At 37.9% G+C, this 26,922-nt stretch overlaps 1 protein-coding gene across 1 annotated transcript; it reads right to left on the reverse strand.

Annotated features, from left to right (window-relative positions):
• Nucleotides 1-7,125: 7,125 nt before the first annotated feature.
• LOC140951966 (salivary peroxidase/catechol oxidase-like) lies at nucleotides 7,126-24,503 on the reverse strand. Its single transcript, XM_073401352.1, has 8 exons — nucleotides 24,457-24,503; nucleotides 20,800-21,293; nucleotides 14,344-15,116; nucleotides 13,409-13,587; nucleotides 11,037-11,356; nucleotides 10,233-10,483; nucleotides 9,222-9,549; nucleotides 7,126-7,839 (listed from the first exon to the last, which is right to left on the reverse strand). Exons 2-8 carry the CDS (start codon nucleotides 21,285-21,287, stop codon nucleotides 7,791-7,793), a joined length of 2,388 nt encoding a protein of 795 aa, XP_073257453.1. The 5' UTR covers nucleotides 21,288-21,293; nucleotides 24,457-24,503; the 3' UTR covers nucleotides 7,126-7,790.
• Nucleotides 24,504-26,922: the final 2,419 nt, after the last annotated feature.

Below are 26,922 nucleotides of genomic sequence, written 5' to 3' on the forward strand. Positions count from 1 at the left end.
TTGACTAGAAAAATAATTGAATTAGTTTTAAGTTAGTATTTTTAGTAGCATGTATGGAAATATGGCGCCAAAATACTATTTTTAATTATGATTCAGATTTTGGTTCTGGTCGGAAAAAGACTTAAGTTCTGAAAATAAGTAGTTCGAGTAGTTCATCGTTTCCATGCTTTTAATTTCTACATCGTTATTTCGTATTCACTTTTTTATTTTCAATAAGCAAATAATGAATAAGATCCTTATCAAGAGATAAGCTATATCCACCTTTTGAACCACTAAACCCGGATTGTGTATAAGCCGCTTGTATACCATCAAATTTTCAGTTTAGTGTTGTTTTATGACACCGATTACTATACGCTCTTGGAAGTTATTTGTATTTTTTTCGGCTTTCATTTATACAAACTTAAAAAGGCTAGTGGAAAGAAAACACGTGTTCCTTATTTTGAGGATACACAACAACATTCTCAGCTGCTGAGAAAATATCTACTAAATTAAAGTCGTTGTGTGTGAACCGTTAAGCGGGCAAATCTATGCAAATAATGCCGAAAAGAGGCAAGTCAAATGCAGCTTAAATATTCCATTGTACTATGTAGAATTTCGCGATATTTATCTGTTACGAAGAAGCGCGGCTTTTAAAATTACTGAATTTTGGCCACTGAATAAAGTTGAAAAAGCGCTCTCAGACAGGAAAGAAGTTTCATGCTGTGGCAAAGTTTTTGAAAAAAATTAGCTCGATTTTAATCATTCCTCATTGAGTCCTTTTCACCCACAAAACATAGAGGGAAGGTTTACTGGCAATCCCAAACTTGCCGGACCGCTCTTAAGTGGACAGCCACTTAAAGAACGAAATAATACTGTAGGTGATTATACTTTCTGGTTGGAAAAAACGACAAATCCAAGACTCCTAGACCCCTCGGTAAAAAAATTCCAGACTCCATGACGTAAAAATCATCCGAAAACGAGACTTCGAGACACATCAAAAGTGACGCTTGGAGATTTCGAGATCGGGCCAAAATTTTCGAGAACCCACGTTTTTCATAGAAAAGTATACATTGTATCTAAGAGTTTTATTTACGTCTGCTATTCAGCTTGTTCCTTATAACTTTAAAATCTGCAAACCATGTACTTTGTAGATGGAGTGACGAGGCACCTACGTCTCCAAAGAGGATCCTAAACTGTTGACTTATCTTACTCTCCCAAGTTTACAGAATTTTTGTAGATTTTAGAAATGGGTTTTAGGCTAAACAGTTTCTTGTGTAGAGAGATCCTAACTAGCAAATTTTATCCTAACAGGTTCTTAAAACACAGGTTTTTAGTGGATGGTTTTTCTGAACTTATAGTTTTCGAGTGAACTAAGTAAAATTCCAAGCAATTGCGTAGAAGCACAGCGAAACGGCTCACCTGGTAACAGATGTTCTATGTCGGCATAAAAATGTCAACCCCAAGTAAAAAGGAAATTCTTTCTTGTTTACATGTCATTCAGTTTGAGCGGACTTTGAAAATACTGTGAAACATAGAAGGCCTGACAACGACACAGTTTTGCCTTGGCTATTAGCAAATTACGTACTAGGCTTCGTCAACCGTAACTTAAAGTTTTTCCCATTCTTCGAAAAAGACCGCCTTCCTATTAGATTAGACAGACTAGCTAAATTTAACGAAATCTTTGAATTCTTTGGTTAAGGCAACATTTATAACTTCCTTCGATTCACATTGATTGTAATTGTCTTCTGTTTGGAGACCATGCTCGGCACACTGTTCACAGCGATCTCAGTTAATGTTATTTTTGAGAACTAAATGCTCAGTTTTTTGCATTGTTTTATTTCAATGACTGTGCAATTTTTATTGTTCAGGATGGCGCTAGAATACATACGGCGAATAAGACATTCCCAGATTGTGAATTCTTTCCACTGTCTATTTGTGCATGTAGTGGCGGAACTTGGTGGCGGGAAGAAGCATCTCGCAGTTTTATTAGTGCGGATGTTTGTGTCTAAAGTGCTGTCTGGACAGGTGCCACTTAAAAAGGAAGGCATATCAAACTTTGCCAATTGCTATGGTTGCGTTTTGGAAGATAAAAGAAAAATATTAGCCTGATTAAGTCTTACCAGTAAACTCCCACTGAAAAAAGTACGGCACAATCGTTCACTCGTCTCCTTGGATTCCCTACAGTAGATGAATTTACTGAGCCCAACTAGACTAAAGTTAACAAATTTATACCCACAACCCGGAAAATTTGTATGATCTATTATCGTCACATTGTATTTTGCCGTTAGGCTTTTGTTCTTTTATTATAAAACGAAACTAAATGAGACAATAAAGTGTGTGAAGAACAAAGAGCAACTGTTAAAAGAATGCGGTCATCTATCTATATTTATACAATAGGCAGCTTAGTGTCTGTTGTGCCTTTTGAACGAGAAAAGTGGCTCAAATAATCGATCTTAACAATTACATTTCCACTGGTTTATTTTCGATTTAATCACTGTCTGCTTGGAAGGATTATATTATACTGGAAATATTTATTATAGCTATTGGCTTGAGAAACTAATAGGTTGTTATGATTTTGTTGTTTTTAAATAAAGCTGTTCCAGTCGGGCAGTTTTTCCGTGGTGCGATTCTGTGTTGTCGTACAAGGTCTGACAAGGTCGGCTCGTGGTTCATTGTCAGAAATTGCTAGAATATTACAGCTGATATTACAAAGCGTTAAACATTTTGTGCTGAGTATGTTTCCTTAACCGGCAAAAGTAGTTCAAATATTCGAACATAATACTGGTTTCCTTGATGTTTCTTTCCTTTTCAAATGTCCTCTTGGAAGGAGAGTGTCATTCTATTGAAACCATTGTGATTCTTGTTTTTTGTTCGGAATCTGTTGAGGTTGCTTATTTTCCTTCTTAATTTTTGTGGTTTTTAATAAAAGCTGTTATAGTTGGATAGTTTTTCCGGGATGAGAGTGGAGCAATTGTCGCATAGGGCTGGCTTGTGTCTTTAATGGGATTTTAAGACCATTTTGATTCTTTGATTCTCAGGCTTTCAGTAAAATTGTTGTCCGGCACAATTGTAAACTTGAAAAAGGTAGATTGGGATATGATTCGAATAAAACGAAAATATATTTCAAACCTTAAATTTTCAATAGCCGTGATAGGTTATGTAATAAAAACGTTATAAATGACTCAAATTATTCTTACGTAGCGTACGAATGATGCTTAATATCATGTTTTGATACTAGGAAATTTTGGTGTACTTTCGTTCATGCGATCTTGAAAACTAACACATTTTCTCACCATCTGTATAAGTGCAACTTCATTCAGAATTTGGACTTTTAGCGCTTTCTTGTATATCTCCGAAACGACTCGAACGAATTTTTTTCAAATCTATTCACATAATCTTCATAATGTATATAAAGATGTCCGATAGTCTCATTAAGATTGATTCACTGCAACACCTTGAAATTTCAAGACAAACCTGTCCTACCAACCGGTCAAAAATCTGCGTTACAACATTAACTGTTTTGACGTTATGCTAATTTTTCCAGAATAATGCGCACTATACATACCTCCATGACTAGTACATCTTAGTTTGAATTTATCGCATCTTTTGAATGTAAAATATTGGCAATACTCACACTGAAATGTACTAGTCATGGATATATGTATTGTCCGCATTAATTTGGAAAAATTACCGTAACGTCAAAACAGTGAATGTTGGAGCGCAGATGTTTGACCGGTTCGTCGGATAGGTTTGTCTTGAAATTTCAAGGTGCTACAGTAAATCAATCTTAATGAAAGTTTCGGACATTTTTATATACATTATGAACATTATGTGAAGAGATTTTGAAAAAATTCGTTCGAGTCGTTTCGGAGATATACAAGAAAGCGCTAAAAGTCCAAATTCTGAATGAAGTTGCACTTATACATATGGTGAGAAAACAGGTTAGATTTCAATATCGCATGAACGAAAGTACACCAAAATTTCCTAGCATCAAAACATGATATTAAGCATCATTCTTACGCTACTTAAGAATAATTTGAGTCATTTATAACGTTTTTATTACATAACCTATCACGGCTATTGAAACTTTAAGGTTTGAAATATATTTTCGTTTTATTCGAATTCAAACATACAGAATTTTTTTCTTCTTACGGAGATTGTTTGCTAAACACCAAACTTTAAGTTCCTAGTGTTGGATTTTCAGTAGCAGGTCTAGATCACACAAAATTCGGCTTTTATCAATTTCAAATTTTTTGTTTATTGTTGTCATAGTAATATCGCTTTTACTTAAAACTACATTTTCACAAATTTCAATCCATAGCCAATTACTGGTGAAAATTTTATAGCGATCGGACAAGGAAAAAACTACTTTTAAGGCGATTGAAAAATATCGGTATGGCCTTTGAAAAACTGTATCGAAACACCTTAAATTAAATATATTTCAATCAGACCGCCTTTTTTGAGCTGTTGTTAAAATTTGTCTCGATGTTGCCAATTTCCTTCAAAGGGAATCAGTTTCCTTAAGTAGGTATTTGAAAGGGGTACCGTGGAATATAAACGGGATTGGATATCGGTGTGGAGACTCCTCGTGTCAAACTTTGTTGAGTAATCCTCCCCGGGGGTCTTGCGTTTTGGCCATCCTTCCCCTCTCTTGGTGAAACATCGGTGATCCGTGTAAAGAAAATTTGGCAAAGTCTTCATGAACAGTATTGCATGCCAACATAGCTGGGAAAAGGGAAAATTTCTTTTCAAACCCATCAAAAAAAAAGAAAAATTTTAACTGCCTAAGGTTTTATCCGGCTGAGAAATGTGGCTACGTTGTACCAAAACCTTGCCGCTGGTGCTTCTCTTTTTTCCTGTTTTGATCTGCATTTTTCGAATATTTTAGTCGGCGTGCATGCAAAGAAACGACATTCTTCAAGCGGACCTTTCTGTTAAAAAATATCGAGAAGATTTAAAAATTACTAATAATTCAGTGAATGGAATATGTTGAGCAGATAGACATGCTCATTGGTCGATTTTAGGGTGACATTACGTCGTGAGAACGGAGCGACTATAGTCACTATAGGCGCGAGTCAATTTTTAAACGAGTGCGCGGCCTTTGTGCAAAATAAAAGGGACAAGAATACAGCTGCAGGAGAGCATACATATGGCGGCGCCGGACATTGATTCCAGTTTGTCTTTTTACTCAGCTGTTTTAGCAATCTACAGCAGTTCTATTCTTTTGCACAGTTTGTGTTCCTTCAAGTTGTTTGTTTATTTCTTCCTTAATTCCCTATGGAACATAACCTAGTAAGTAAACTCACAATTGTAGAGGCGAACCGACAATATAGCAAAAAACTACATTATATGCCAGTTAAAATGGATTGAGTAATACTTCTTTGTTTAGAGACTGTTCTGAAATTGTTTGGTGAAAGAGTCTGGAATTATGCAAATGTTACCTGAAACAAACCGGAATTCGAGAACTGGATGTAATTATGCCTTGTTCTTTAGGCCTCTTTGAACGGTTCTTTCAGGATGGGAACGGTCTACCGGAGCATCGAAATACTAACCCTCTCGTTGAAGCCGAAAAAAAAAAAAAAAATTAATAAAGTGAAAAGTCTGAAACATACCACTGTTTTGAGCTCACGTGTTTTGTACTAAAATTCCTTTCAGAAAGAGAACACCAACCGGCTAATTTTGTTTCTCCGTTTTTCCGCTTTGGTTCAAATTTTGCCAAAGGGTATAATCAATAAGCTTGTAGCTTGGGAATTAATCGACGTCAATTGCATGATGAAAGCGTTGGCTTTTATCACGTATCAAGGAGGAAATATCAAAAAAGGCCTGTTTCAACAGGCATCACCCCTCACTAGTATCAGGGCCACCCAACAACTGTTTTTTGTGAAATATCTGTTCGGAGAAGCAGATGATGCCTAATTAAAAATTTTCCTCTGCTTTAGGACGGCTAAAGATTTTTAAATGACCGTTCCATTCCTGTACAATTAATTTTAATTTAGAAGCTTAATATATAATAAATTCCCTACGATTTTATAAGTTTAATTTTTCACATTTCACTCTTAAGGTTAGGCTATTTTTCGTAAAAAGAAGGAACCCTATTAACTTTTCGGATTCAAAAATGGGATGGACAGAGGAATCAGTAAAATTCTCACTTTCGTGATACTTTACATTGCATCTATAATTTTCGGGAAAATAATACCGAAGCCCTTGTAATTTCGAAAGACTCAAGTTCCCCTAGGATGAGCGAACGGATACAAATTTTATAGCGCCGCTTAGAATGCATTTCTAAAGATCTAAAAGTACTCTGGATAACCTAAAAAGTGTTTTTAATGGATTAGGAGGAAACCGTCGTTGGGTGCCCCAGACTGCAAAAGAGCGAGAACAAATATAAATGGGTTTTCCTAGCTCATTAGCACTAATTTCGACACCTGTGAAACGTCCCAAAACGTGCAAAATTAAGCCAAATGTTCCTTGTGCCTTTCATTCGGCCGTTTATCTCACACTGATTAGGACGCTACAACCACTGTTCCTTTCATTAAAAGATTGCAATCGTAAGGCAAGCATAAACAGGCTCTCTAACTTGAGTGAGAGAGATGACGAAAACGCAAGAAAGCACAAAGATAAGCGAATTCAGACGGAGAAGAAGTGGGAAGAAAAAGGAACAGGAGGGGAGTCCCACCCTACCCCCAACCCTCTTGTCTCTCTCCAACTCCCAGGACAAGGACACTGTTCACAGACAAGAGTCGGCGGTGTTGTGGTGGTGTTGGTGTTTTTTCACCGAGGTATTGGTGAACTCATCATCAGCAGGAGTAGCCCTAGCCTGTTCCAGGCTCCAAAATAGTGGTGAAGAGTCGTTCATGATCAGTAAAAGGGTGTAAAAAGAAATGCGAAAAACGCACGGGGGATAACCCTAACCCTAACCCTAACCTCTCTCCCATTTTTCCCGCCGCCACCGCCCCTTTCCCAAGTCGCGTAGGTCTTATTTTCGCTCTGCTCGTTTTAATACGTCCCCACTATATTATCTGAGAGCCTGGCACAGCCTACAGTAGCCCTGAACAAAAAACAGATTTAAGACAAATTTAGGAGGAATCTTGTACCGATCAGGAGCTTTCGGGACAGCCCATAACAACCATAAAGTAACAGTGATAATTCATCATTTCAGCACCATTTTTTATTTATACATTTTGAGAAGAATATGGGTGCATCGTTAACTTGTGTCAAATAGAGTGAGCCTCCGCGAAGTGGATACAATACGCTGTTTGACAAAAACCTACTTTGTTATGAAGAAGGCATCCTTGATTATTACAGATCTGCTACTGAAACTATTACACAAACGGACTGGCTGTGTCACGAAATTTATTCAAAACAAACGATGGGAGCAACTTTCAATTTACCACTCAAAACGTTAAAAGAAAGTACAAATAACAAAGCAAATACAAACGGAAGCACGGATGGTCAAATTTGAGGGAGATTGAAACGGATTGCAATTGTAGGTTTTGAAAAACATGTTTCCTAACAGTTGTTTGACACGAAGCTTTCGTTGTTTGTGTAATTTACAAGTAAAATTTCCAAGTTCTATAACGAAAACAATATGAACTAGACAGCCGTGACGTCACAGCCCCTTTCAGTGTAAAAATCAAACGTCAAGTCTCACCGATAGAAAGAAAGAAAAAATCGAAAATATAATTACAATTCGCTTACGAAGGGTGTCATGACTTTCTGTGCAAAATAATGGTATACATGTATGTTTCTTCTATCCTAAATGCAGTCTAATTGAAAGGCATATGATAAGCGAGTGATTCTGCTTTCTTCATTTAAAACTCATCATGCGTGTCCTCAGGCTCGTCGCTGTATACAGAGTCACTGTGCAGGAGAAAAAAAAGAACACGGATACATCAACGGTTAGAAAACGCTTTTGAGAGAGGATCCTATTTTAAAATTTAAATTGCCTGCCCTTGTGAAATTATAACTTAAAAATTAGGAAAATGACTCTTCCCTCCCACCTCCCTCTCCCCTTACTGCGGCGTTGGATCGCGAGAGGTCCGTTGCTTGAGTATCATTGAACAGATGCAAACAAACATTGATTATCGTATTTAGTAGATTAAATGCCGCGCCCAATGAGAAGAAAGGGGCGTTTATTCGAAGATAATAAGAAAAGAAACTCATTTTAATAAAGATATGATCGTCGCAGTGGTAATTGTAATTAACCAATTACAAATTAACCCCCCCAAAATTCGGAACTTCAGCGGGATTCGAACCCATGACCTCTGCGTTAGCTCTGCAGTGCTCTACCAACTGAGCTATGAAGACCAATACATTGGGAGCGGGCCAATTTGTTGAGTTTATCTTAACCCGTGAAAAAAAAGAAACAACTTGCAGCTCGGTAATGAACACCCTTCCGGACAGTTACGATTTTATCTCGGCAGGCAAGCGAGACTTTGAACGCCTTTCTGTTTTACGTAATATTTATGAATGATATATCGTAACTGCTCGATCAGTGATATAAGAACTGAGATTTTGAAATTATAAAGTAATAAACACCGCGGCGTTTAATCGAGTTAATACGGTATAGGGAAGTGGTGAAGGTCACGACTTCTCTGGTTGTCTTAGCTTGCATACCTGGCGGAATTGTTTTTGCGCGTGGCCGCCATTAGAGAGTGTTAGATCCTTGTTTACGGCGAACCTCTAACCGCGGTTTGCAGTTCGACGTTCAAACATAATTCGATTTAGATTGGTAGTGGATTAAAGAAGTGAATTCTGGTTTGTTTTTCCACTTAGAAATAGCAGAAATATCAATCAGTGAAAATAAAAGAAATTTACGGTAACACTGGGTTATCTAGCAGCAAAGAGCTGTAGATTCTTACATTAGTTCTCGCAAATTTACGGCCGCCATTTTGAATCAGCAACCATGAATGGCACTTGTTTTCAAGATCCAATAGGATTTATCAAATTTAGCATTTCGCCCGAATTTGGGCCTCTGTTAATGGATAAAGACTTGCTCCACATGATTTTTGTATCATTACGTGAGATAAGACAAGAATTATACGCTAAAAGCTTTCAGGTAAATGAACTACGAGAAAACCTACCTCCCCACGCTGAAAACGCACGTCGTAAACCTCAAAAGTGACGCGAAAGACTTGTCACGTGACCTCCAGCAGTTACAGACTCGCGGTAAACTCGGATCTAAGACTCGCTATTCTCGCCGCATGCGATTAAAAGAAATGAACAGCTGTCCTTTCTCTTACCTCGATGGACAATCTGTAGTCCATGCTTTAAGGTTTATCTTTGGCAGTTCGTCGCAACTGCACCTTACCGAAGACTGCATCAAAGCGTCTTTTTGAATTGAGGTAATGTCATCACTGTTATCGCATATTATCCTGGAAAAGCGTGTTTTCCTGATTTCTTTTAGCTGACAACGGTTGAGTGCTGTCTTGTCGGTGTTTAAGGTTGCGTTAGGTGCGTTTTCATGCCAAAAGCGATCTCCGATTTTGGTGCGTTTGAACTGATTTGCTAAAATGCACTGAAATGTTGCACTGAGTTCACCTCCTTTAGGATCACTTGGTTCAAGCATTCCTGAGAAGAGATCGAAGTAGCAAATGAAGTTTACTTTTTAATAACAAATTAGGTGAGTCCAATTCAATAAAAACTGTTGTAAGTTTTTCTTTCTTTGTGCTGCCTTTCAGCCCCAAATTTGAGCAGAAAAAAAAAAAGCCAAAAACGAACAACAACAACAACAACTGTAAACTGCAGGCCTGTTCACACTCAGGCATAATGCATACACTTTCCCATCAAAATACGAAAAGAATGTTCCAATCGTGGATGCCTAACGGCTAGCCAGATTCGCGAGGATTTTTGCTATAAGGACTAAGTGGGGTTAGTTTAATCACGAGTATATATGATTACAAACCGAATAGGACGACACGAAGTCCTGTTACCAATTAATCATAACTATAGAAATTTGTGATGTCTTAAGTTTTTTTAAATTAAAATACAAGATATGCGAGAGTTTTTGGTAGCAGTGAAAAAAACAAAATTAAAAAAAACATTCAAATGCGCTCGCGATTACGCGTACTGTCCCATTAAACTGTCCTATTAGTGCTAAAATCAGAACGTTTGATAGCGAATTAGCCTTCTTCGCAGATGCAATTTAACCAGAGTTAAGTTTCGTCTGTGGTGCAGGCTAATAGCCAAGCAGATTTGAGAATTTTGTTATAGTTATGATTATGGGAAGAATGCGATCGTTACTCCAGACTTACCTCCGGTGAACAAGTCTATATCTCCAACTCTCTTGTAAACTTCTTGCAATCTGGCAACGACCTTTTCGTCAAAATTGGCAACCGTTACCAAGTCAGAAAACCTTCTAACAAGTGGAAGGCCACAAAAGCGGCGAAAACTGGTGTAGCTAGGCAGTCCACGATCATGCCCTCTTCTAAGGTTAATAGCGATTAAGTCAGACGTATCACCTTCACCGCGACTTAGGTTTTCTTGGACTGAAGTTGAAAAACGCCTGTTCGACAAAACAAAAAAACAAAAGAGATCAGTAAGTAAAATAGAAGAAAGGCGGAAAAGGAGTGCATTGCGCGGCAACCTAAAGATCAGTCAACCTCGTCCACAGGACTAACCTATCTGTAGGTTGCAGTGAATTCGGTGATTTCCAAACTATAAACTCTTATCCAAAGCGAAGACAGATAGTGAGTAGAGTGTATAATAATGGCGCCGATTGGATGCCTATGCAGAGTATGTTGTAACCACTTGATTACCATGATCAAAGTGAAAGCTTTTCAAGGGTCTTCAAGGTACAGAACAGAACGCAGTACAATTCTTTGAATTTGGCTATTAATAATAAAACCTCCTCTAGCCCGCCAAGTGTGAGCTCGGATCCTTCGAACTGACGCTAAATCATCTCTTGCAAAGTTTCGCGAATCCGCGCGAATCGGTCTTAAACTTATCAGGCTCACAACTATGCATGCCCTGAAAGTAAGACTGAGCTTTTCTCCTAAACAAGCAAACTAAACAAATCAAAAGGACTGCGTGTACGTGAATGCGATAAATTCACTTACCCGTCAGCTTTCGCTGCAGGATCTTTAAGTAAGCCCCTCAAAATGGCGTCGACGCCACCTTTACAAGCATCGTACAAGGGTGCTGGGTTATTGAAGTCCAGTACTGGGATTGGCTGGAGTTGTAATTTGTCTTTGCTACATTTGCTGCATTTGTGTTCAAAGCCATCTTGAGAGAATCGATTGAAAAGCTCTTGAACCAAACTGTGGCCAAATCGATATGCAGCTACGGCAAAGGCTGTTAATATTTGCGCATTGACCTCTTTGTTATAGCCTGTGAAATACTCCTCTCCCTCAAGAAGTACAAGATCAAATTCTTTTCTCTAAATAGTTGTGAAAATAAACAAACATAAAATAAACCTTTTTTTGTCATGTAAACGAATGCAATATAACATTGTTTGCGTTTTATGCATAATCACGCGTAGAGCTAAATACAAATGTAAAGAAGGAGACTATTCTGTTAGAAGTTAAAGGTAAATGGTCGAAAAATGCGTATTTATTCTAGGTTTAGTAGCTTGAAATAATCATCATCTGGCTTGAAATCCTGAGTCCTGCGGTGCACTTATTTACCTTTCTCTCTCCGTCATTGCTTCATTTTACGGTTAATTAAAGGGGCTGTGTCTAGTTCATATTCTCTGATAATGACAATTACGCGTCTTTGTTCGCTATTCGAACTTCAGAAATTACTTTTGAATGACAAAATCAGGGCTTCGAGTCAAACAATTAAATATGTCTTTTAAGCATTAAATCAAACTATATCAAACGTTATAAACAACTAAAAGTGAACTTGCATGTATTGAATAACATGAAAAACTGTTAAGCTAACAAGTTTTAAAAACCGCAATTGTCATCTGGCGTTTCAATCTTCCTCAAGTGTATTGACTATGTTTATGCTCTCTTTTAATATTTTGATTGGTTATTTTACTTTTTAACTAAATTAGGTGGCATTTCCCACCGTTTTAATTGTAATAAAGTTCGTGACAAAGCCACACGGAAAGAGAAAGAGGTCCAAACGAAGAATTGAGCTCAGTCCTTTGAATTTAACTCGGGACCTCTGGCACAGAAGACCGCACCCCAAACCCGGCGAGGAGCCTCTTAAAGAGCTGTGGGTAAATTTAAGTTTTAAATACCAAATTTCTAATCGAGTATAGTACGGTTAGAGCTTCCCTTCTTTTGAGTGGTTACGTGCGAATTCAGTGTTTTTATAGCGGCTTTTTAGAGTAATGAGTTGGGATCTCTTGTTTACCAGAGAAAGTTCACGAGCACTGGGCTTGATTGTAGTTTGCTTGTGTCCGTTTATTTCCTCTCCTCAACGAAAAATTCCCGTTTCTTCCCACGTGTCAACCCTCTATTTGAGGCCACTCTCGTAAGCCACCGCTCCGCTGACCTTTTTTGTTAATCACCGACTGGATATCAGTTTCTTCTCTCTTTCTTCAGTTTCATGTTCGCCCTCTCAGACAACACCCGAACTGAACAAATTAACTTCTTGGTCAAATTCAGGGTTATACGTAATAGAAACGCCAACGGCTTAATACTGTATTATCTTCGAAAACTTCGAATGTGATAAGAAATAAAAATAAAGCTGTTTTATCATTTCATCAGGCTGTATTTTAGTTATAAACTAACAACAATGTGCTAATATACGTCCCAAGTTAGGCTATTTTTTGTCGATAAAAGGAAACCTAAAATTGTCGGGTTCAAAAATGTGATAGAGAGAGGAATTATAAAATGTCTCATTTTCGTAATACGTCAAATTTCATCTAATATTTCGGGAAAATGATACTCAAGCCCTTGTAATTTCGAAAAGACTCATGTACCCCTAGGATGACGGAACAGATGCAAATTTTACATCGCCGCTTAGAATGCATTTCTAGAGATCTAAGAGTACTTTGGATAGCCTAAAAAGTGTTTTCAATGTATTTAGGAGGAAACCGCCGTTGGGTGCCCCTGGAATGAGAAGCGCCGCTCTAACCTTACTTGAATTCAAAGTAATTGACATTTAAAACAGAAACCTACTCATGTACTTTCCACCTCGTTAACACGGGTCCGGACAAAACGCTTTGAACAGGGGACGAAGTTTTTACCTGTGCAACCCGTGTTACACGGAACTTTTCGATTTCTGTTACAGATTGCGGTACTGTTTTGGGTGTTCAAAACAATCTGAAGGACGAGTAGTACTGCGAATAAAGTACAACTAACATGTTATGCTTTCTGGAAATTTTTAAGGCTCGGAAATTAGGCAAGGGATTTTTTTGGGGGTTAACTTGTGGTGCAGGGATTTTTTGGGTTTTGATTGTTGCCCCCATACGATATCCCCGTCACTTGAAATCTGGAGACATGCTAAAAAGGTAGGGTGTAGCTTTGCAGAGACCTACCGTGTGCTCACTCAAAAGTAATGGCAGGAACTCGCCGTATGTTATGACTTGTAGCTCTGCTCCGACGATTCTTCTGGTTTCTTGATAAATCTTTTCGGGGTCCCAGTCTGTATTCTTTATGAAAAATGTTGCGATACGGTTGTGTTCACGCACGAAGATAGTATGGACCGAGTTAAGACCTGTAGGTTTAGAAATATCATAATTAGTTTTTCTTTGTGTACTGAGTAAAGTACCCGAGGACTTGGTCTTAATTTCTGCACATATTTGCTCTACTGTACTGAGAATGACTTGTATAATTAGTAATAGTATCTTATAAAGGAAAGATCAATTTTTTATTTCCATGCAGCAGCATTTCAGGTTGCAGGAGCTTCGTTACCCTGCAAAAAACGGAACTTACTGGATTGGAGCAAAATGTACTTATGCGTGCAAAGCGTACCTAAAGTATCAACCTACACTTAGTCCTATCGCTCTTAAACAGTTTTATCGAGGGAGATGAATTAATCCCTGATTTCTCTGTTGTTTTCCTCAAAGGAGGTGTGTGCGAAATGGGTGATGATTAAAATAGGTTCAAAAGTAGGGGTTCTTCGTCCTGTTTTAATAGTGTAACGTTGCGTCACTGGAGGTATGAAATATTGCACGAGAAAATTACTCATCTCTCGAGTTTTTGTCTTTCTTTCTTTCTTCTTCTTGTTTTTTTTCGGGAAAGGAATTACAGGAAAAGTGTTTCATGACACGAGGATACCCTGGGTATCAGAGGTTTTTTCTTGCGCACGATGATCAAGAGCAGCGGAGAAGTCTCGGGGGCCGACACATCTTCGGTCGAAAGCCGAAGCCACGAGCAGCAAAGCCCGAAATCGGAATCCGTGCACGAAAAGTCTCTGACACCCAGGAAGCTCAGAGTGATGAATTTATGTGGATGGCCCCGCCTATCTTACCAGGGTTCTCATTGTTTCGTATGTCTCCGCTGAAAAAGCATGGTTCAAAAAAATTTCTTGTTGGGCAGAAACCGTCGATTTGAGCAGGCAGTAAGCTTTTGAATTGGCAGCCATGTGGATGCTTCATGACCTCTAGGAGGCCGTCTGCATCACGAAGTAATTCAGCAATCTCATCAGTTGATCCATACACGTTAGATGCGTCAATATAGGCTGTTATTGTGTTCGGATGCTCTCGAACTTCTAGTTTGCAAAAAGAATCTGGTTTGATGAAAGCCTCTCTCTCCATTTCAATAAATGTAATCCCTCTGTCAAGGAACGTCTTATCGCTTTTGGGAATATGAATGTTGATACATTCAGGTTCTTCCTTGTCCTCGGGTGGCTCACAGTTAACTCCCTGTGCCTCCGCCAGCGACAGGTCGTGGTCCATGAACTGTCCAAAGTTCATAGCCAGATGGGACAGTACTCTAGAATTAGGATTTAAGCCATCTGCGTTGCTGCCGTGAACTTTGAAACTTACTTCTCTGGTGTTTGGAAGCGGGTGACCAGTCACTGATTCTCGAAGGGTTGAGATGCAATCCCCATAATCGGCTGGTATAAGTCGTTCGAATTTTGTGTTGATTGATCCAAATTCTGGGTTTTTTAGGTTGTTGCAGGTTCCATTGATTGTGCGATATTTGGCGTCCTCATCACATTCTATGGATTCCTCTTCTTCAGGCATAATTCTCATTGCTCGCCGGAGGATGATTCTTTTACACCTTCTAACTTGTGCGCTCCTGTTAGAAGATAATAATATTAGGAAGTTGTAGAAAGAGACCTGTTTAGCACTGGTCTTAATCTGTTTTAATTTTATAAAACTAGAAATTAGTTATCCAACAGCGATGGGAATCTTGGTGCGCTTCGACTTTTGTGCGCTCCTTAGCAGTACTGTAATGCCTCGGTTAACGCCGAGAGGAGCCACCCTCCCAACTGAGTCAACTTTAAAAAGCGTTCGAAGATCACCTCTTTACTCGAGCCTCCAACTGACAAAAGCGCCTACGCATCACATTGGCCCAGTTGACTTCACTGGGCGAGCCAAAGTGTTTATATGGAGAGAAGTTGTAATGGCTAGGGGGGTGACCTTGACATCGAAAAAGGGTGACCCAGCTAGACGAGTCACCTTTCTAGCCGAGTCAACTTTTCTTTTCTCATAAATTTGATAAGCGTGCAATATGTGTGCTTAAACAGTGCAGCCTGTTATTATTTTTAGAAAAGTAATTTATTATTTACAGTCTTCCACTCGCGCTTGTTATAGGAACCCTGATTAAACTTTCGCTTAACCGCAGTTGGCTATCTACCATCTCATTTCTGGCCCATGCTCTTGTAACAAAATAACAAACAATAGTGAACTTAAGTAAAGGCGTTTTTGAGCGAAGTCGCCCGTCAACCGGAAGTGGACGTTTTGCATTCTTGGGCAGTGGTTTTGCCCAGGTTATAAGTCTGAGTAAGGGTAAAAACACTTTGCAATACACGTTTAGAAGCATCTAGGCGTACAAAAAGTTTCTTGGCTAAAAAAAAGGTCTTTGCTTAAGCTTCCTAATGTCCGAAAGTAGCGGTGATTGTCACAGGCAGTCGAAGCTCTCGGAATATGTCCTATAATTGTGAAGAGGAAAGAAATTACCTCTTCGAAAGTAGGGGAAATAACATCGTGACATGAAAAGAAAAACCCATTGCAATGAGTTGACTTCCCAGTGAGGGTACTACGGATTTCAAGTGAGGGAGATGATCGAAGGATTTGTTTGGGTTTGAAATTTTCCATTCCGGGATTTTTTGGGGTAGGAAAATTTGGCAATTGCAAGTATTTTTTTGGTGGCTTGATTTAAGTCACGGTAGTGATTTTTTGGGGGTATTTAAAACAATATAAAGAGTCGTGGTAGTGCCCCGTATCTCGGCCGCGTAGTTCTGCCAATGAAGTACAACCAAACTTGTTTTCCGGCCGTTTTATTATTGCTCCCGAAGGGTTTTCGCCCAGAAGGGGAGATCTCGAGGAGGCACTCTAGTAGCTCGCGCGTATATTAAGAAAAGCACTTTCACGGTTGAAATATACAGTCAGTATGTCAGAAAAAATCTCTATTTGCTTGAACAGGGGCCGCATGGAGTCGTTTGGTAATGATGACGTTTCGGTCGTTCGCGCCCGCAAGTATTAAAGAGATGGTTAGGATGACGTAAAACAGAAAATTCCGAAGGGACCGGTTAGGTAGATTTTGTGACATTTATTGTACAGTCATACTTCAATACTCTTTTGCGTTACGTGTTATCAGTGACATTCTGTGGAGCAGCTGTTTTGAAAGTTATGGACCAAAAGACACTCGTTAAGCGCAGTTGAAGTTATAATGTGCGTATAACTGTGTATATATAAACACTTGGAGAGTTTGCCTGACACGAGTTCACAAATCTTTCATTGGAAACAATTTGACAGACACTCTTTCTCTCTCTTTGAGGGAATAAGACCCAGTCCACAAACAAGCAAGAAGAGTGAATGACTAATAGCTTATCACTAGCAGAGCGATAGACGATTACAGAAATTCGCCGACAATTAAATTCTGTGCTGACTTATTCCATGCTTACAGATGTCCTATGAAATTTAAAAAAAGACTTGAAAGCGCGAGCGTAAATTGATAAACCTTTGAATTTCTAAGGCTTACATTCCGGCAAATAAAATGAACTTTATGTAAAGATTGAAAGACAAATAGCGAAAAATTGCAAGTTCTAATTAAATTTTTTCTTATGGTTTAGAATAAACTGTTCTCGAAACTGAGAATGTTTGGATCAAAGCTATGTAAATCGGAGTGAATCAGAGCAGGGAACCTTGCGTTTCCTGTTTTTATCTCACCTAGTGCATGGAATATGTGTGAAAATTTTCTTTATGAATCGATATATTTGAAAGAGCTACACAACGACCAATAATACTATTGACCAACAATATACAGAGCGGGGGCAGCTGTAATGTCAACTATAATTCATTTCATTGCATCTGGAAATTTTTAAGGCTCGGAATTTTACCATGGGATTTTTGGGAGGGTTAATGTTTGGTCCATGTTTTTTTTGGGTTTGTTGGAAGCCCTAGGGATTGTTTGAGTTTTGAGTTTTGCTCCCATTCGCTAACCCCCGTCACCGGAGTTCCCCCTCCCCCCTCTGGGGTTGACTTGGGTATTCTAAAATGACCTAATTAAGAATGAAACTTGTATGTCTATTCAACCAATTAGTAATATATAGATTTAGCCAGGGCTAAAAGCGAAGCTCCCATTAATAAATTTATATTTTAAATCAAACAATAAACTTGTAATCCACAAATCAGTTAACTTAAGGGCACATTCATGTGACTTTTCAGGGAAAGGATAAGTTATTTTAGAGTGAAACATCTTACATCGAGTTGATAGTCTAAATATACATGTATGTACACCCAAAAAATAGCAAACATCTTCTGTCACATTTAGGAGCCATAATGGCTCTTGATCACAGTAGATTAGGCCTCGAAAATAAATTCTTGGAAAACAAATCAGGCCGCCCTTTTTTTTTTGCGTTCGACAGGTTTACTTTACAAATTCTTGCCAACAAATCTGAGGGTGTGTAAACCAACCTTTTATACTTTTTATACATCACATCTGAGGTGAAACAGTACTTTTTATCATACAGACCTCGGGCAGAATACGGCATTTCACAATTTTTCAATGTTCAAGACGATCAATCGTGGGCTTTTAGCGAAACCGTTCAAAAAATTTCCAAAATCACCCATACGGCCAGCCGGTTCTCACTTTTAGTACGAGCTGTCAGTGTGGTCGAGTGTTTGAATGAACTTTAATGGAGATACGCTTCAACATAATAACGAATTTATTATCATTATTTTTTGTTATTTAATGGTTCCAGTTATAACGATGTGTAATCTTATAAAGCGTTTGATACGCGCGACATTTCTAAGTACTCCTGCAAGCGATGTTCATGAACGATGAAAACAAACACCACGGAGAAGCGGTTAAAATTGCAAGAGAGACTACTAACAATCAATAAAAGAAATATAATTCGGTAAAACATTTACAGAGACAACAATTTTCATTCACGAAGACAAGTATTAAAGTGTCTCTAAAAATCCTGAGTCTTTAAGGTTAAATCTTAAGCTTAAGTTTATTTTGTTTTACTTTCAGCCGGCCTCCCGGTGTTTGTTTTTTTTTTTCAAACATGAACTCCTCGAAGCAAGAAAATCACTCAAAGTTTTCTTTCTACAGCCAAATTTATAACTAAATATTCTTCGGAACGTTTTTTTTTCTATTTGCCGTGAGAAAATATGTCTGAAGGCCTTTTAAAGTTCTGTAAGCTTATATCAAACCTGATACTAGATCAGATCATTGACTCAAATCTTAACAAACGTGCAAAAACTTGCCACATAAACTGTGCTCGACTTCATGAAATTAGATATAACAAAAACAAACATCAAATACAATAATTACTCAGGCTCACCATTCGAGATTCAGTTCCTGAAAGATATCAAGGAAGGCCATAGTTACTTGAGACTTTTAAACCCTCTTACGCATTGAGCAAGGTGAAAGACGAAAACGATGCCATCCGAAATCGGATTACCCAATTTTGACAAGCGACGCATTTCTCAACCAAAAACCCAATAAACAAACCAGCCATGGATAACAGAAGAATCTTGATAGCAGCTATATTTCATTTTGTACATCCAGTGGAAAAAGACAGTTAAAAACATCACAAGTTGAGACAAAACTCTGTCAGCTTTAGCTGTTAAAGTAAACAACTTTCAAGATGCTGCATAAATTTTCCACATGAACTCACCTGTCAAATTTTGACCAATCAGAGTACAAAAATTGGACGTAGAGCGTGACCAACGCGTGACCATGGTAAGAAAAGGTCTTCGCCGCCTTTATTTTTAAAATAGTGGCTGAATTTTCGCGTCTGAGGTCAGTTTGAAATCAAAATCTTGACAGTACGGGGCAATAGTGACATAAACACCACATATTTCATATGAATCATTGGAAAAAATAGACTTGAGCCTGCGATCATTCGAAACTGGTAATTTGTCAGCGGATAACTTCAAAAAAGTACTTGACCTCGATGGGTCGACACTTGAGCCCGCGCTACGGTCAGGTGATACTGGTCAGCGGATATCCTGTTTTGACAGCTGTCAATTGATCACAACATTGATGTGCAATTAGTTTTCTATTGGGCTCCCAAACTATCTAGAAAGTGTGAGAGTGAACATTGGTTTCCCTGTGGTGCGGACGGACGGTCGGGCGTATGGTCACGTGATTACCAAATTTTCTCGGATGGGTAGATTACCACATTTCCTTAGCTATGGGGCTCCGTCCACGCGCGCGCTTCGCGCGCGGGTGGAGCTCCGCTAGGAGAGTTTACTCAATTTGCGTCTGGAATGGTAAGGTGTTTTTTATTGAGAATTCCAGCGATTATTTATCTTCCTCGATTTTTACCTAAATTCCCATACCGAGCCACGCTCATTTGGAGGATTACGCAATATAAGACCACTCGTACAGTCGACTCCCGATAACTCGAACCCTCGCTAACTCGAACCTTGGCCTTACTCGAACCAAAATCGATTTTCCCTGGATTTCCGTTATACATTTTGTGTAATTTTACCCTCGATAACTCGAACTAACTCGACCCCTGGATAACTCGAACTCCCGCTAACTCGAACCAATTTTCGTTTCCCCTCAGGTCATTTTTTACATAATTTTACCCTCGATAACTCGAACCATGTTTTGAACCCTTAAAAAGTCGGGAAAAAAGCCGTCTACTGGCGTCCGAAACATTGAATTTTGGATTTCCTATTGACGTGTTGTAGGAGTATATTTTACTAGTGGAGGCTGATGTTGATTGTCACAAGCAACGTAAAGCAGCTTTTCTTTTAATTCTCAAAACAGTAAAACGCATGCTCTATTTAGGCTATGTTTTGTTACTTTACGTTCTGATTTATAATCTAGAAGTATCTTTAATTTTCACTCGACTTTTCTACAATGAAATGTGATTAAAATGTTCACTGTGCAGTTAAAACTTTTTTTTGCCTTATTTTCGGCTATTTTCTTCTAACTCCCGATAACTCGAACCTTTTTTCGATTTCCCTTGAAGGTTCGAGTTATCGGGAGTCTACTGTAGTTATGAATAAAAGTTGGGCTGCGTGTGGTTGAATAGGCATATAAATTTCATTCTTAAATTTATGGAATTTTAGAATAAATCAACTCATTTCAATGTTCCTTTCTTCTCATTACACGATTTTATGTGTAATTATTTTGTCTCTTCTTACCTCTTCCATTATGTGTATACCATGACATGTAGGGCTTGACATTTACACTACCAAACTACTAATCAATTCTCCTTAATGTACACGCAAGTTCAAATTAAGCCTTAGTAAATCTAAATTGTATGTAGATGTAAATATGTTGTACTCACTCAGAGAGGCTGGAGTTAATATTCAACAGGTCCCGAATTTTTGTCTCGTTGCACAGAGTATTCAGAACACATGCGCTGCATTTTTCGCTCTTCGCGGCAGTATTGTACTCCTCTTCGGCCATAAAATTCTTGCTTCCGTGCTGATAAGCCTGATAGTAAGGTCTCAAGGCTGATTCTCTTTCCTTCTTTAGGTTCCTTTCCTTAACAGTTATGTTGCATTCATTTTCGGCCAGTTCGATAGCCCTTGCTTTGATGGTCTGGAAAGCATCTTCTTGACTAACTTCAAGGAAGCTGTCTTTGTGTTTTTCTTTCAGGCGGGGGATGTGTACAAGAGGCTCTTTGGGTAAGTTTCTTTCCTGTACGTCTTCCAGATTAGAAATAGCATCTAATACTTCTTCCGCGCCAGAATATGTATCCTCAATGACGTACGCTGAAACCAAGTCTATGGCCAGCAGGAAAACCAAACTGACCAGTAAGCGTCTTGTCATGGTTGACTAGAAAAATAATTGAATTAGTTTTAAGTTAGTATTTTAATAATATTGATGCAAATATGGCGCCAAAATATTGTTTTTGATAATGATTCAGATTTTGGTCCTGGACGGAAAAAGATTTGTAATTTAAAGTTTTTAAAATAAATAAAATTCATCTTTTTCATACTCTTAATTTCTACATGTTTTATTTCGTATTCACTTTTTATACTTTTAATAAGAATTTTAAGGTCTGAGTCAAAGGTGTGGTCGGAGCACATGAATAATGGCAATATCTCTTGCTAGGAGACCCGAAGTTTTTTTTGGGCCCCAACGTTTAATTATGGTGACATGTCAAGTGACTAAAAATTGAAAATGAAGGAAATTTGTAAATTGGTGGCGAATTTACTTTGGTTGGATAAACAAAGTAGCATTTCTGAAAGAGGAAAAAGATACAGTCGAACCTCGATTATCCGGACTCGTTTGGACTTGAGCTGAACAGTCCGGATAATCGAGAGTCCGAATAATCGAAAATATGAATACTAATGAGACAATAATGCAAAATTAGGAAATAAAGAAAACAAAATGTAATTGTGAATTATCCCACTTGCATTTGTTTACAGTTTGCATGTTATGTATTTACAAATAAAAAAGATTCTGTTTCAAGTGTACGTGCATTTTCAGCACTCTAAAATGTTTAAGCATACTAGTTTGTTGGTGGATTTCTTTTCTTAAAACGGCCACCAATTGGTCAATAATTTACAACTTTTAATAAAAATGGTCACGTGACATATCTCGTTTTCAATTAACACGATATTTATATTTTAAAGTGCTAAGGAAGATGAGTTCTTTATGTGTGCCAAATTTTGATCTGGCTTCAAGAGAGCTTCATAATCTATGCCGAAGTTATAGCCACTAAATCAGAGTCCACAGGTAAACCTCTTAGTCCCAGGCCTTAAACTACTTGAGAATGAATAAGATCCTTATCCAGAGATAAGCTATATCCACCTTTTGAAAACTGCTAAACCAGGACCATGTTTAAGCTTTCATACCATCATATCAGTTCAGTTTACACTGTACACTCTTGGAAGTTACGAGAAGGTGAAATGGTGATTATCCTGCCTAAAAGCGAAAACTTATGAAATAGTCTACAGATCGATATCGGGGCCATTCGGGGTTCTTGCATTTGACTGATTTTGCCGATTAATATTAATCTTATTTTATAAAGCGCTCGGTTAACAGTTTCCACTGTTTTAATTCATTGCATGAATTCACCGCCGGAGGATGTGTGATTTAGACTTGATTTGTCTTTGTTAAAATTCAGGAAACTACCCTTAAAACTACTAGACAAGCGTTCGAGAAAGGCATATTTAATATCTTGTTTGTAAAATATTTCCACGGCAGACTCGATTTCAGATGGTATTGATCATTTACGCCATGATGTTAGCCTGTTTCAGGTGTTCAGATGTGGAGAGCGAGTTAAATCGTACGCAGCGACCGCAAATTAAAAGGATGGAAAACTATAAAACGCTGAAAACGCGGCCGAACAAATATGTCATTTCAGTATAGCAGCTCAGGTTCGCGAAACCTATTTTACGCCAAAATCATGGGATATATACAACCTTAAAAATGCCAGTCAGAGATTGAAAGTGCATAAACTGAAAAACGGTGGGTCAGCCACTCGTTAGGTGTTTATATTACGTCTTGTGGTGGTTTGAATAAGTATGTGAAATACTACAGTATATTAGCAAAAGAGAAAGTATCTGCTTGGCCTCTGCACATGTATCCTTTTACAGACATTCGCTTTCAGGCAAGGCCCCGAAGTTGACTCAGTCTAGATTAATTTTTCAGGATATTTCCACCTATGGTGTTGTTTAAGATAAATTTCATAATTTTTGCATTAGGCAGTAGACTTAACTCCAGGGCTTATTTCGTGTCGTCATTCCCACCCCCATTTCATTTCTTTGACAGTGTATTGATATCTGTATCCATGGTGATAACGCTTAACGCCTCAGTGAGCAGAACTCTTTATCATAAATTAGTCACTGTTATGCTTTGAAGCTCACATTGAATAGATGATATAAGAACGGTTCTAATATTGGATGGCCTTAGGGAATATGCAAATAGCACTCTCGAGTAAAAAGGAAAAAATAATGTCGATAAGTTTCTTCAACCTCAGTGTATTATGAATTCTTTGACCCTGAAGATCGGTGACGAAGGCCCAAGAAATTGAACGATCATGCACTAGATAGGAAAACTTCAGGATTCTTAACATTCATGAATTCACAAAATGTAACATCATAATACTCAAACGCGGTCATCAGTAACATCAGCATTTCAACTGCCTTCTTAAGCTTTAAGGGTGTTTAACACACTACAGGCTTGAAAAGTCATTTTACTAGTTCTCATCAACTGATGATATTGTGCATTACTATGAAAAACAATAACAACCGGTAAAACAATGTTCTGTACTAAAAGACGAAAAAAAGAGAAAAAAAGACATGAATACTTTTGTTTGTATTACCTCACCGTTAATACGAGCTGAAATAATCAGCAGTATGTAAAGCACAACCTGAAATTCATTTCAAAATGAAAGCATTTTGCTATTATAATACTACAGGGCGTAGTATGGGACACAGAACTGATACTTTTAAGTTTTGTTTCTCATTCTTCACAAGGATCTTTCATTTTAATGCCCGTCATACGTGAACAAGTTACTTGGTAAAACGCTCCGTAGTTTTGGTATAGACCTGAAAAACTATTAGATGAGATAGTTTTTTTGACGGAAAACGTTATTTTACTTTTGTTACATGAATTAAATCGCGTATAGGCCATTACTGTGTCCAAGAAAAACAAATCGAGATAACTTGGAACCCATATCCAGTAGTTGAATGCTAATAGTGCCTACTTGCAAACTTTTTTTTTGCTTGCCTGCAGAAATAAGGTTTTAATAGGTCGTGAACGTAGAATTCTTTATTTTAAATTTCTAGAGAACAGTATCTCCAGCTATTTCGGAAAGCGGCTAACAAGGTGGATAATGGCCGCGTATCTGTAATCTGTATCAAAAGTCAAGCTTTGAAGTTACGTATAAAGAATTTGTCAAATACTGCAGTGATCTAGCCTAGATACCATTCAAACTCAAATAAGATATGTGTCTTTATCGAAACAGTGCTTACAAGAACAACCTTACCTGCAAACTCTGAAAACCTTCTTGGATTTACCTCTCTTGGATTCTGCAGATCCTAGTTGGCTCAATTGGCTCAAATCAAGGAATTTTATACTCGCAACCCGGAAAAAATTTTTGTTATTGTGCACTTTGTAAATGATTATTACGATTTTTCCTTTTTAAACAATAAAGCCGATGCTGATTGGGCAACGTAAATTAGTGTAGGTGAAAGAAACCGCCTAATCTGTACAAATGCCGTCATCCATTGATACGTCACACGAATACTTTCCAAAAAGAAAAGTCTGTTATGCGTTAGTTTTGAAGGGAAGTGATTGATAATTACTAATCAATTTCCCTGACGCTTGCTTTCTTTTTCTCAAACAGAAGCTTCTCAGAAGGTTAACATCGCGCGCGAAAATAGGCCGGCATGGGGTAAAAAGAGGTTGAGCTTTGCGGTTTTGAATAAAGGGGGTTCTGGTCGGATAATTTTTCCGGGATGAAAGTGCTTTGTTGACGTACAAGGCCATTTCCCACTTCGAAATTGAAGGACAAGCTTTTGTCTCTTTATCCTATTTCTGTTTTAGATACTTCTTTATATCGTTGCCAACCTGTGTTCGGGGAGCCTTGTTAAATGTCAACTATTATTAATTATTAGTCTCTTTTTACTGAGCAAGTTGAACGTAAAGCCAGTCTCGTGTTGGAAACCATATGCAACAAAGGGCATTAAGGTGGTACTTAACGTCAAAGAAAAGAAAACGTCAAGTGAACGGTTGTAGATTATTTTAAACAGGAATACTCAGTACCGAACGTAATTCAATAACCTCACAGCCTTGCGTCTATTTTAATTGTCTTAATATCACGAAAAATCTTACGCCAGCGAACTAATACTTAGAATTTTTCCGTTTTCAAGGGAATATTAATAGTCGTTAACAATTTTATTTTGAGTACAATGTCGAGCAATATTGCGATGATAGGATGAAGCGTAAATTGCACCCCATTGTTTTGGTTAAATAACAACAAACAAGTTCTAATCAGGAGACTATGACCACTTATTGATATAGATTATTTAGTTGTATTTTTTTCGGCTTAGTTTGAGACCTGTCAAGTGAAAGTTTTGACATCAGCTAACAGAGTTAAACTGAACAAAAAAAAAAAAAAAGAAAGAATTCAAAACACTTGGTTACAAAATGTCGATAAACTTGCTGCTGTAATTTTGTTCTATGGTTCTGCAAGAAAAATCAACACACCAGTTGTAAACCGCCGCATTTTGATAGGTGAGAGAATGTGCATCAGGCCTCTCTCGACCATAAGCTGAAGGAGCAAAAATGCCCCAAGTAAAGTCAGAGCTTCGGACAGGCAAACTAAAACAGGGCAAGTTTTTTCTTGATCGAATTAGTAAACAGAAAACTCGGCAAAGTGTTCTTAAATTGAAATATATTTATCTAGATTTCCCTTGTAACTCTATGGCCTGAGATGAACTAATAACAAATTACTAACCGTGAAATTAATTCTACCAAACGTATTGTTACGTTGCACAACGCTGCAGATTCACCATCGATAGTCCGGAAAAATGTCATTTTTCGCTCAACTGTTAGTAAATATATTGGTTGGAGTTAAAAAAAAAAGCATGGAGATCATTAAAAAAGAAAGACATTCCGAACATTAATTAACATTTTCAATAAGGCAACCATGATGTATGGCGGACCAGCATGATAACACGTAACAGAAATATGTGGAATTTAATTTGGCCCGAAAGATGGTAAATATTAATTACTCTTAGTCTAACAGAGGGCTGTTGGTAAAAAAAAAAAAAAAAAACCTTTTTCAGCGTATAAATTATCTTTTACATTGAGACACACTTTAAGCTTTCATGGCAGTACCCCCCTAAAGAAAGAGGTAGACACGAAAATTTAAACCCGCCTTTTCCAAAACGATGGACAGTATATCGAGCTAAAAATATACATAAAAAAATAGTAATTTAGATGTTTTAAATACCGGTTGAAACCGATAAAGCTCAGAAGGCTTGATAGTTTATTATTTTGTTGGTCCATTATATGATGCAATTCAGCAATTGTGTTATTGCATGATGCCATGATTAGACGTCAGCGCATGGTTTTTAATTCAAAGCAATAGGCACGCACATCTTAAAGTAAAGGTACTAATTGACGTGTTTTAAAGTCCTCTTCATAATAATCATCCCCTATAATTATTTGTCTTCATTGTTTCTCATTTTTTTTCCTGTTTCGGTGAGATTTTGCCTGAGGGTATCGTGTCAATGGTTACCACTTTAACAAGGCTAATTTGGGTTTAAATATGTTGGCGCCTGTTAAAGAATACGACCATCACACGCGCGTACATCCAAGATGTATTATTTAAGCAAAAGGTTCAAGGTAAAAGTCACCTTTTAATGGAATATACTTAAATCGTTTGCTGTTCAGATAGTGAAACTTCAGTACACTCGTCACTGACTCGTGACGCTCAAATAAACCT

Source organism: Porites lutea, chromosome 11 (assembly GCF_958299795.1).
Source record: "Porites lutea chromosome 11, jaPorLute2.1, whole genome shotgun sequence".
Lineage (NCBI taxonomy): Eukaryota > Metazoa > Cnidaria > Anthozoa > Scleractinia > Poritidae > Porites > Porites lutea.

Coding starts and splice junctions, on each gene's coding strand:
- LOC140951966 (XM_073401352.1), bottom strand. CDS start 21,287: ATGACAAGACGCTTACTGGTCAGTTTGGTTTTCCTGCTGGCCATAGAC. Junction 15,117..20,799: donor ATTAACTCCAGCCTCTCTGA/GTGAGTACAACA, acceptor ATCTTCTAACAG/GAGCGCACAAGTTAGAAGGT. Junction 10,484..11,036: donor CCTGCAGCGAAAGCTGACGG/GTAAGTGAATTT, acceptor TTTGTCGAACAG/GCGTTTTTCAACTTCAGTCC.